The 11,695-nt window shown below is 42.2% G+C and overlaps 1 protein-coding gene across 2 annotated transcripts; it reads right to left on the bottom strand.

Annotated features, from left to right (window-relative positions):
• Window positions 1-2,918: 2,918 nt before the first annotated feature.
• On the bottom strand, window positions 2,919-8,168 carry GEMIN6 (gem nuclear organelle associated protein 6). 2 transcript variants are annotated; one of them, XM_025927317.2, is made up of 3 exons: window positions 8,061-8,168; window positions 7,359-7,496; window positions 2,919-3,718 (listed from the first exon to the last, which is right to left on the bottom strand). In XM_025927317.2, exons 1-3 carry the CDS (start codon window positions 8,144-8,146, stop codon window positions 3,343-3,345), a joined length of 600 nt encoding a protein of 199 aa, XP_025783102.1. In that variant the 5' UTR covers window positions 8,147-8,168; the 3' UTR covers window positions 2,919-3,342. The 2 variants fall into 2 exon arrangements, with proteins under 2 accessions (XP_025783102.1, XP_086556535.1); XM_086700409.1 differs by having other exon boundaries at window positions 7,359-7,492; window positions 8,061-8,136.
• Window positions 8,169-11,695: the final 3,527 nt, after the last annotated feature.

The raw sequence follows: 11,695 nt of genomic DNA, 5'->3' as shown, positions 1-11,695 counted from the left end.
CCCCCTCCTGGGAATGATTCTCTCTCTCTCTCTGCCCCTTGCTTACTTGTGCCTTCTCTCTTTCAAAAAAAAAAAAAAAAATCAGTTTACTGGATTTTTCCTCCTGTATTTCAACATTTTAGGAAAGAAACAAATGGCAACAAAAGACAGTATAAGGGGTTTGTTTGAAAAGGCAACTTCCTATAAATACCAGCAATGAATATCTGTTTAGGATGATGACCCTGACATGACAAATACGGTATTCCTAAATATGGTATAACAATGTGTCTAATAAACATTTTCAACAGAAGCATTTCAAAGAGCGAAGGTTTTTTTTTATTATTCCTTATGCAGAAAATGCAATTACTGCTACGTCCTCCAACCTAGGCTTTATTGAAAATGTCCTGAAGGAGTTAATTGTCCTTCCAAGTTGAACTTGTTTTATAAAGGGGAGATTATCCATGGCTGATTTTCTTCTGCAATAATTCAAAACGGGATAACGTAGCTAAAACGACTCATTTACTTCTCCAGAGTCCCCCTTTAATAAGTTTGCCTCATTCCATCCTTGGGTTTCAAATGTCTCCAAAGTATCTGCTAACCTTTCAAGGAAGACTCTATTTGTCCATGGAGGTCGATTAACTATAATACAGGACCTTATCATGTACAAGGACCATAAGGAGGTTTCCTCACAGGAGAAAATGTAGATTTTGCTTGTTTTCAACGAGTGGTTCTCAACTGGAGGCAATTTTGCCCACCGGGGGACATTTGGAGGTATCTGGAGGCAGCACAACTGAGTGGGGATCGGGATGTACTCCTGGCATCTAGTGGTCGGAAGCCAGAGATGCTGCTAAATACCCTACAATGCACAGGAGCCTCCCCTACCCACCCCCCCCCCCCCCCCAACAAATTATCCAGTTCACGATGTCAGTAGTGCCAAGGTGGAGAAAACCTATTTAAACAAAATGGGTAACCACTTACAAAGTCTGGCTATTAGTTACTAGTCAGATACAAATTATGCCCACACATCTTTCTGAAAAGTTATGCCCACATCAACTGCAATCAACATGTACTGTGTGAATAAGAATTTATGAGTCCATCACGTTGTTACCAAAATACAGAGTACTTGAGGCACCCGGGGGACTCAGTCGGCTGAGCATCTGACTCTGGATTTTGGCTCAGGTCACGATCTCACAGTTCATGAGATCAAAGCCCCTCGTTGGGCTCTGTGCTGATAGCTGGGAGCCTGCTTGGGATTCTCTCTCCCCCCCTCTCTACCCCAACACCCCCCACCTCAAAGTAAATAAATAAACTTAAAAAAAAAAAAAAAGGAAATACAATTTGCATGTGACACTAATACTGCTAATGTTTTCCACTACAAAACTCAAGTTCTCAAATCAGGAGACTATAGATGCTGGAGAGGATGTGGAGAAACGGGAACCCTCTTGCACTGTTGGTGGGAATGCAAATTGGTGCAGGCACTCTGGAAAAGTGTGGAGGTTCCTCAGAAAATTAAAAATAGACCTACCCTATGACCCAGCAATAGCACTGCTAGGAATTTCCCCAAGGGATACAGGAGTACTGATGCATAGGGGCACTTGTACCCCAATGTTTATAGCAGCACTCTCAACAATAGCCAAATTATGGAAAGAGCCTAAATGTCCATCAACAGATGAATGGATAAAGAAATTGTGGTTTATATACACAATGGAGTACTACATGGCAATGAGAAAGAACGAAATGTGGCCCTTTGTAGCAACGTGGATGGAACTGGAGAGTGTGATGCTAAGTGAAATAAGCCATACAGAGAAAGACAGATACCATATGTGGATCCTGAGAAACTTGACAGAAACCCATGGGGGAGGGGAAGGAAAAAAAAAAAAGAGGTTAGAGTGGGAGAGAGCCAAAGCATAAGAGACTCTTAAAAACTGAGAACAGAGGGTTGATGGGGGGTGGGTGGGAGGGGAGGGTGGTTGATGGGTAGTGAGGAGGGCACCTTTTGGGATGAGCACGGGGTGTTGTATGGGAACCAATTGGACAATAAATTTCATATATTGAAAAAAAAAAGAAAAAAAAAACAACTCAAGTTCTCACACTCAGGCCCGTATTACAATGTTTGAAATACACACACATACACACACATATGCACACACACACACCCTTCCCTTATCTTTCCATTATTTGAAGGGAGTCCAACCTAGCAGACTTTGGCCAATATGGTAAAACACAAATAGGGTTTTTAAAAAGGGGTAAAGGGGGATGGGAGTATATAGCTCTATAGGTAGATGACTGTAAAATGTTGAAATCTAACATAAAGCTTACCTAGGAACTATAATTCTATAATTTCTGGGCTCAGTAACCCTTCTCCTATCGTTTGAACTGAAAAAACAAAGCAGTTGGTTTCAGGACTTAATTATTAGCAAGATTACCAGACTAAATGTCAAAGATGCATTATGCTCTTTAGAAGACAGATGTCTTTACAAATCAAGGGCCATGCTGTACACGGGCACCAAGGGACTATCCCATATGAGGAGGAAACTAATCCATTGATTATAGACCCAACACAAAACAATCCGTAATTATAGACGTTTTTGTTAATGCCGCCCTTCTGTCTCTGACATTCACCTATGCACTTTCCCATTTAAACTCCAGCTGTCCCCATTATTTCTAGCCCAAAAATCTTTATACCATCCTTTTCCACGGTAAGCATGGCTAAGATGGATTAATTGAAGCATGCAATCTGATTAGTTAACAGGGAGGCTGATTGTCCTGTTTATAACTAATGTGTGCTACACGGCTAGTTTGAGACCCAAATTGGGGTTGCAGGAAATCCTCCCACACTTATGCTCACAATTTCAATATAACCAACTTATTTTAAGCAGGTGCTATGTGCCAGCCACCCTGGGAATTCAGGATACAAAGATAAACTGGGACACAGGAGAAACAAGACAATAGAGAAATAAAGTTTACTTGAATAAATTCAATCAAGAGCATAATTTACCCCTGCAAGAGCCTCTGAAGGTTTTTTTTTAAAAAACAAACAAACTAGACACCTGTATGTTGAAATTAAAAGGAAGGACACTGAGGTGTCTGGCCGGCTCAGTCAGAAGAGCATGCCACTCTTGATCTCAGGGTCCTTGTGCTATTTTGTTGCACGTGAGACTATCCGTGTGGTTTACCTATTTATTAGCACTCATAATCCACATCTTTGATTTGACCAAAACAACAGAGAAAGAAAACTCACACACGACACACGTGTGCCTCTGAAGTCTTGTAATATGATGGACTTAACATCCAAACACTTCACGAAGGAAAAAATAAAAATGAAGTCTTATTTCAACCGGCGCATCCACAGTTCTTGGCTTCTCACTGCGGAGCTGCAAGATGTCCCTGAATAAGATCCTGAACACGGGACAGAATAATCTCATTAGAACTGCTGCAATTTTCGGGGCCATACGGGGGGTCTATCGTCAGCACCCCGGCCACACACAGAGTCCGTTGTGAATCTCCCTGTTCAGTGATGGGAATGTGGTTCTTCTCCAGCCATTTCTTGAGGCTGTTCTTCCTCTTCTCCAGGTCCTCAGGGCTGTATGCCTTGCAGTCTCCAGACATGAACAAATGTGCCAGCTTCTCTCTCACTCCATGGTCCCCTTCGTTCACAGTTTCAACAGTCTGCACGGCATGGCCCATAATTCCAGTCACAGATATGCTGCCATCTTCTAGGAAGTTCACGAGGACGATACTTTGGAGGAAAAGTAAGTTCACAGCAGATATGTAAAAGAAAAACCTAAAGTCTCATAAATCTATGGAAGAAGCAGTGGAATGAGAGGCATCACCAGCCCCAACAGGTAATGAAACCAGGGAAGAAGGACTTCCCTGTTTTGTTTTGTTTTTTTTAATTTTAACGTTTATTTATTACTGAGAGGCAGAGAGAGCGAACAAGCAGGGGAGGGGCAGAGAGAGGAGGAGATACAGAATCTGAAGCAGGCTCCAGCCTCTGAGCTGTCAGGACAGAGCCTGACGTGGGGCTTGAACTCACAAACCATGAGATCGCGACCTGAGTCGAAGTCGAACACTCAACCGACTGAGCCACCCAGGCGCCCCAGGACTTCCCTGTTTAAAATTAATCCTCTCACCATCAAATGTTTGTACTTGGTCAATAAGTATTCACTGAGGGTCCTATACATCTGAGCTTTTTTTTTTTTTTTTAATGTTTATTTATTTTTGAGAGAGACACAGAGTGGGATCAGGGGAGGGGCAGAGAGAGAGGGAGACACAGAATACGAAGCAGGCTCCAGGCTCCGAGCTGTCAGCACAGAGCCCGACGTGGGGCTCAAACCACGAACTGCGAGATCATGACCTGAGCCAAAGTCAGACGCTTAGCCGACTGAGCCACCCAGGCGCCTCACATCTAAACTTTCTGTCTAGCCTAAATCATTGTGGAATGCAGTTAAAGCATTAAAGAGTTATGAAAGGCTTAAACGTATATTAGAAAAGAAGAAAGGGCACAGACTTAACTTTCAGAGTTCAAAAACAACTGAGTAACTCACCTTCAAAGTAGATCAAAGAAAATAACAAAACACAAAATCAATGAAATAGAAAATAAAAGAGTTAATAACAAGATCACCAAAGCCAAATGTTGGCTCTTTGAAAAAAACAAAAAGATAAAAAAAACAAAACCATGTAGGGGCACCTGGGTGGCTCAGTTGGTTGAGTGCCCTACTTCAGCTTGGGTCATCTCACAGTTCATGAGTTCAAGCCCTGCATAGGGCCCTATGCTGATAGATCAGAGCCTGGATCCTGCTTCGGATTTTGTGTCTCCCTCTCTCTCTGCCCCTCCCCTGCTCATGCTCTGTCTGTCTCTCTCTCACAAATAAATAAAGTTTTTTATTTATTACATATAAAAAACTTTTTTAAGAAAAAATAAACATGTAAAATTCATAAAACTCAAGCAAGATTAATTAGAATGGAGAAAAAAGGCAGCAAAGATTGGCAGTATAAAGTATTAGGAACAAATTTATGTCAATCGTTTTGAAAATTAAAACAGAAAACTTCCTGGGAAATATAAATTTCTACTACTGAGTCAAAGAAAGAGAGAATATAAATCATCTTATAATCATTAATAAAAACTGAGTAAGTATTTAAGAATATTTTCCCATAAGAGGGGGGAGAAAAGGCTCAGTTTTACCAACAAATTATATACAATTTTTAAGGTTCAAACATTTTTTTTTTCCAAGATTTTAATTTTAAGTAATCTCCACACCCAACGTGGGGCTCAAACCCACAACCCCAACACCAAAAGTCACGTGCTCCACCAGCCAGGTGCTCCAAGGTTCAAACATTTATTTTTATCTTTTTTTGAAACATTTATTTATTACTGAGAGACAGAGAGAGAGCATGAGCATGGGAGGGGCAGAGAGAGGGGGAGACACAGAATCCGAAGCAGGCTCCAGGCTCCGAGCTGTCAGCACAGAGCCCGACACGGGGCTCGAACTCACAAACCGCAAGATCATGACCTGAGCCGAAGTCAGACGCTTAACTGACTGAGCCAGCTCCAAACATTTCTAATCTAACCAAACTCTTCTAGAGACTATAAAAGGTGGACTGTGCCTTAGCTCATTAAATGAGGCCAATACCAAAAGCAGAGATAATTAAAAAAATAAAACTACAAGCTAATCTCACTCATGAATACAAATGCAAAAATCCTAACTAAATAAAATACATGATATGATGCAATGTGATGTGAAGGGGATTTCACTTCTGTGGTACTCTTCCCAAAGCCTATAACCCCAGGCTATTTATGAGAAAGCATCACACAAACCCAAATTGAGAGACCTTCTACAAAATACCTCATCAGTACTCTTCAAAAGTGTCAAGGTCATGAAAAACAAGGAAAGACTGAAAAGCTGTCACAGATCAGAGACTAAGGACACATGATGATTAAATGTAATGTGGGATCCTAGATTGGATCCTGGAACAGAAAAAAGGCAAACAATTAGTGGAAAAACTGTTGCAATCCAAATGACAGGTCTTTAGTTAATGTAAATTTTTAGTTTGGAGGAATGTACCACAGATAGGTTAAGATGCCAATATCAGGGGAAGCTGGGTAGATGGGTCCTGTCTGTACTTTCTTTTCTATAAATCTAAAATCATTCCAAAATTTAAAAAGTGTGTGTGTATCACCACCTTTAAAGTAGTCTTGCAAGAAACAAATCTGATCCTGATCAAACCTCTGGATACGAATCCCAGTTTATAGAAATACAGAGGATGAAATAAACTACACCGTGAGAATGCAATAAGCTAAACTCAGAATGTGTTCAACCCTGTAAGACAAATGATTCCATTTCTTCAACAAATAAATGACATGGAAAACTAAAAAGATGGGGTGCCTGGGAGGCACAATTGGTTGTGTCTAATTCTCAATTTCGGCTCAGGTGTTGATCCCAGGGTCCCGAGTCAGGCTCCACGCTTAGCATGGATACTGCTTAAGATTCTCTCTCCCTTCACCCCTCTTCCCCATTCACTTGCTCTCCCTCTCTCCAAAATAATAGGGGGGAGAAAAAAGAAAACTAAATAGAGAAAGTGCACAGTCACAGATCAAGATACTTGAGAGATGTTATCAACCAAATTGATAAACCAATACAAAAAGATACTTTTGAGACAACCAGGCAAATCTCAACACGACTGTTAATAAAGTTATTATTACTTTTATTGGGTATTATAATGTTATTGTGGTTATTAAAGACTTTATCTGCTAAAAGATATATTGATGTATTTATGAATAAAATGATAATGGTATTGTGGCTACATTTATTAGAGTTCTTATCTATTAAAAGTTACATTGAGGCATTTATGAACAAAATTAAATGAGCTGTGCTTAAAGATATTTAGAAGGGAAAGGTAAAGCTAGTTGTCTGTTATCCTATTCTCTCTACATTTATGTATGTTTGAGATTTTCTAATAAAAACGTAGGAACAAAAAAGTGTCTCACTTCTACAAACCTGGCTGGTGCCAGGGTAATCCATAGTTTGAACAGCACTTAGATTCAAAGGCTATACAATTTTTTTTTTTTTAATGTTTAATTTTGATAGAGAGTGAGCGGGGTAGAGGCAGAGAGAGAGAGACAGAATCTGAAGCAGGCTCCAGGCTCTGAGCTGTCAGCAGAGCCTGATGCGGGGCTTGAACTCATGAACCGTGAGATCATGACCTGAGCTGAAGTCAGAGGCTTAACCGAGCCACCCAGGCGCCCCTAAAGACAATACAATTCTTACACGCGAATTCTTACATGGCTTTCATTTATCTACTTCCTTAGTTTGGATATAACATACAGGCAGCACAAAGGGGTGTCATTATGACTTCTGGGAAGCAGGACCCATACTCACTTGGCAGAAACTGGGTCTGTGGTTAAAACCCATCCTTTATAATCCTTCTCACTGGCTGTCACTTTGACTTCTTTGTACGTGTAATCTTGCCATTCTAAGGGGCCTTTCTTCATCCATTCATTCATGGCTGCCAGCTGACTAGATCAAAAACCACCACCAGTCCGGGTTAATATAGATGTTCCACTCAAGCAAATGCCCCAATCCCTATGCTAGGCAGAGAGAACATCTTGTGATTTGCCTCAGGTTCCGTATCAGGAAATAGGTGATATTCACGATTCAATATGAAAGCTAGGAGATCCCGAGTTGCCATGGGGCTAACTCATCCGGCTTACTTCTATATTCGACCACCCAGTACCACTCCAGATGGCCTTCGCCCTGGCCTTGAACTCCGGTCGGCAGATGCTCAAACCCTTTAACTCTGTCTGCTCTCCACACCACTTTTAGCCAAACCTGAAAAACAAAACTCCTTTGATATCCACCCACTCGCTCTCTCTGGCTGTTTCTCCGCTGGATCCCGCCAGGGAGAGGCCTCGGATTTGCGACCATTTCCTCTTTTTTGTTTGGAAGATGCACGAACCGGGGGGCAGCAGCGAAGGCTCTGGAGCGCAGACTCCCTGACCTAGCTTGCAGCTGCACGATACTTAGAGCAGCACTCAAACCTGGTGGTGTTTAACGTTTAATCCCGACAAACGAGAAATATACCAGTTACAGCTCCTCACAGGGAAAGGCACGCAGCAACCACGCGGTAAGGAAGGAGTCTCCCCGGCGGCGCCGTCCAAACCCAGCATGCTTTGCGCCACTTCCTTCCCCCAGAAGTCTCTGTTTTGTAGTCCTTGACCTTGGTCGCACCTAGAGGTCTGAGGGAGTCGGCTGGCGTGGGGGGATAAAAGCCGGGCGCGGGATGCGGGCGGGACTTGAGATTTTTGTATAATAAGGCTCCTTGTTCTCTAGAGCCACCCCTCTTCACTGCCACGATGGACATTTCAACCTTTTGTTTTTAAAGAGGAAAAGTCTCGTGCCCGGTCCTCATTGAGAGTAGACATGGAAATGCACCCTTGCCGTGGAATCGAAGCACAAGAACCCTCTAGGTAAATCCTAAAGCTTTAGAAGTGTGAGGTGAAAGTGCCTTGGAGAAGAGCGATAGAGCCAAGAGACTTGTTTGTTCCGCTGGTGTGAGGCAGTTAATACCTCTGCTCCTTCGGGATGTGCCCTTGCTATAGTCCCGCAGGAGTTGCAGAAGCCAGAAAGAATAAAGCACAGGATCGGGATGAATTCCACCTAGCAGATCTCTCAGTGGGAAAGCCCCAGCCTCTCCTCCAACCCCCGCCCCCCTCCCCAGTAGAAAAGCGGAAAAGACTCGCTTCTGCCGCAGATTTATGTTCAGGTACTTAGGTGGCTCCTGGCATAGTCCGGAATTTTTTTCTTAACTGTGATCCTGAAAAATGGTACAAGGCGTTAAACATTGAGTTTCTGCAAATGGGAACACCAAGGGAGATTTACAGAAACTGAATTAGAGGCCTATCAAACCACGATGTAGAAAACATTGAAAATCAGCTTGGGGCATCTGGGTGGCACAGTCTATTAAGCCTCGGATTTAGGCTCAGCTCATGACCTCCCTGCTAGTGATCTCCTGGCTCCTGAGTTGGAGCCCCACACTGGGCTCTCTGATGTCTGCACGGAGGCTGCCTCACATCCTCTTTCCTCAGCTCTCTCTGCCCCTCCCCTGCTCCCGCTCTCTCTCAAAAAATAAATAAACTTAAAAAAAAAAAAAAAAACAAAAGAATTAGTCAGCTTTTCCCTTACAGTCTGGGATTTGAGTTCACATAATCCTTAAAGTATATTGTTTCTTATTGCCATCGTTTCAAATAATCCTTTGGCAACTTTGAGTCGTTGAATGATTGGCTGATTATATTAATGTGGCTTTAGTAGATTAAATTAGATTATGCCAGTTAAAGTCCTCTATAAATCTACAAAGAGCTAATATAAATACCAGTTGTTACAATGTGAAATGAAACGTTTGACCTCATAAAAATTCAGTCCAAAAGAGCTTGAACCAACTGTGACAACTGATCATTTGTATTTGAAGCCTTCTAACTGTCCCGCAGAATGAAAGACTTTGGAAGCTAGCTTCAAGCTTAAATTACTCCCTTTAAATTGATGTGACTGGGGCAGTTTCCTTCCCTTCTCTCCCCTCTCCCTTTAGCCTTCTGGATAAACTAAAGAATCGTTCACAGCATCTGCCTATTGGAATCGCTGATTTATAACAGACTGAGCCTGCCCACTTCTAATGGAGGTTTACAGAGAGACCCTGTCTGTAGTCCACCCTCAACAAGTTCACATGTGCCATTTCCTTTTCCCCATCAACGCCTACTCTTGGTCTCCCTGGTGCCTCCCTCCTACCAGTTGATGTCCCTTCTCTCACATTCTCTGCTTTTCTCCCTCTTCCCCTTCTCTTCTTCTGTCTTCTTCCTAGTATCTGCTTCCCCCTCAAACCTACACACATACACACACTCTCAACCCTTTCCTCTGCCAAGTTCAAAATTGCGTGTTCTAGACTTTGGAGTACATTCTGTTTAATTTTAACAAGAAATATTTTTTAAGCAATCTCTAAACCCAACGTGGGGTTCAAACTCATGACCCCAAGATGAAGAGTTGCATGCTCTGGGGTGCCTGGGTGGCTCAGTTGGTTAAGCATTCAACTCTTGATTGACCTGAGCTAAAGATGTTGACTACTGAGCTCCTAAAAATTATTGCAGTGGTCCAGACAGGACACAAGCTGATAGCAGTGGAAATGAAAAAGAGGGGAAAAAGGAGTAGATTCAACGAATGCTTCAAGGGAAAAATCAACTGGATTGGTGATTGATTGGAGTGGGGCAAGGGCATGTTGAGAACTTTGATCTGTTAACAGATCTTCTCTCTGTTCTTTCCTTCATTCAATAATAACCCCTCCTTCCTCTTTGTTTTTTCAAGATCTCAGGCCTCCACATAGTTATTATATTTACTAAACTAGATAAGAAATTTCTTCACAGAATAAAAAATGCTTCAATAACACTTTATTTGTTTTTATGGCACAGGAAGGCAACAGTGAGGTCTCTCCTCCAAGCTCTTATAAACTAACCCTAAATGTTAAATAGAATGGATGTGATTCGATCTGTGGTTCGTTTGTACAAAGAGACCATCTATTATCTGGATAACCAGAGAATGTGGGGATGACCGAAATTCCAAACTGAGTGACCTGGTTGTATTCTCTGGAAGCCGGACTGGAATGGGATTTTATGTCAGTAAATGGAAACTTAATTATATTAGACCCTACCGGGACAGTCAATACCCCAGGGTTGGTAGCAGAAGGCACAAAAGAAGAAAGGTCAGTAAGTAGAAGATTGGGAGGTATTTCTCAAAGACCCTGAATCTGCAAGCGGGGACTTTCCAGAGGAATATACCTATTGTGGGGAACCGATATACTTCATCAGGTCTCAGCTTGGCCCGGAATAGATTTTCCTAAAACTATCTGCCTTCTTGTTCTGATTTGATGTTCCCCATGCCTCGTGACTCCCCCATGCTGGTTTTCTAGACACAGTGTTGATCAGGAGAGGTGATTCTTGAGAGGGAAACGAGCACTTTCTAATCAATAGAAAGGAATAGACCAGAAATCACAAACTAGGGGGCATATCGGGACATGCAGATAGTTTAATATCTGCACAGTTCAAATTAAAAAAAAATTTTTTTTTAAATTTGGAAGTTTTTATATAGTTTTCCTCTCTCTTCCTCACTAGTTTCTACTAGTTCTACCACTTTTATTGCTTTTGTTTGGCTGCTCTATATTGTTTACATCAGCTGCCTGATCCCACAGGAAATTGAATTTGCAACTCTGGAATAGTCCCTACTATAAATAAATAAATTAGCAGAGTAAATTATGCCTTAATCTCTTGTGGTAAGAACCAGCCTTGGATGTGTCTAGTCAACTCTTGGGCCACTTAAGCACCAGAAAGCTGGGCTGTGAGTAGCAACTTTACCAAGGAAATGCCAATTCCAAGATTTCCTGTTGGATTTCCATACAGTCTTTTTTAGGTGATTCCTTGGTCTTGTTGCCTTGCCTCCTTCTCATCTGTGCCCTTTTCATACCATTTTTGTAGCTTGTTGTTATTTACACATGTGTTGTGGCAGTTACTGTAGGTTGGTTCATTTAATAGTCCTTTCCCACAACCTCCTAATGAGGCTTGAAAGCCGAAACTCAGGGTCACTGGGTGGCTCAGTCGGTTAAGTGCCCGACTTCGGCTCAGGTGCTGATCTCATGGTTCGTGGGTTCGAGCTCCGCATTGGGCTCTGTGCTGAAACCT

The sequence above is a fragment of the Puma concolor genome, chromosome A3 (assembly GCF_028749965.1).
Source record: "Puma concolor isolate L17-30 chromosome A3, mPumCon1.1.hap2, whole genome shotgun sequence".
NCBI lineage: Eukaryota > Metazoa > Chordata > Mammalia > Carnivora > Felidae > Puma > Puma concolor.
This window is presented reverse-complemented; position numbering and strand designations above follow the sequence as displayed.

Bases quoted from the DNA above. Each gene is read 5' to 3' on its own strand.
- GEMIN6 (XM_025927317.2), bottom strand. From the start codon at position 8,146: ATGCTGGGTTTGGACGGCGCCGCCGGGGAGACTCCTTCCTTACCGCGT. The intron at 7,497-8,060 runs GTATATTTCTCG...TTTTTGATCTAG, and splicing joins CCTGTGAGGAGCTGTAACTG to TCAGCTGGCAGCCATGAATG. The intron at 3,719-7,358 runs GTGAGTATGGGT...TTTCCTCCAAAG, and splicing joins ACAGACCCAGTTTCTGCCAA to TATCGTCCTCGTGAACTTCC.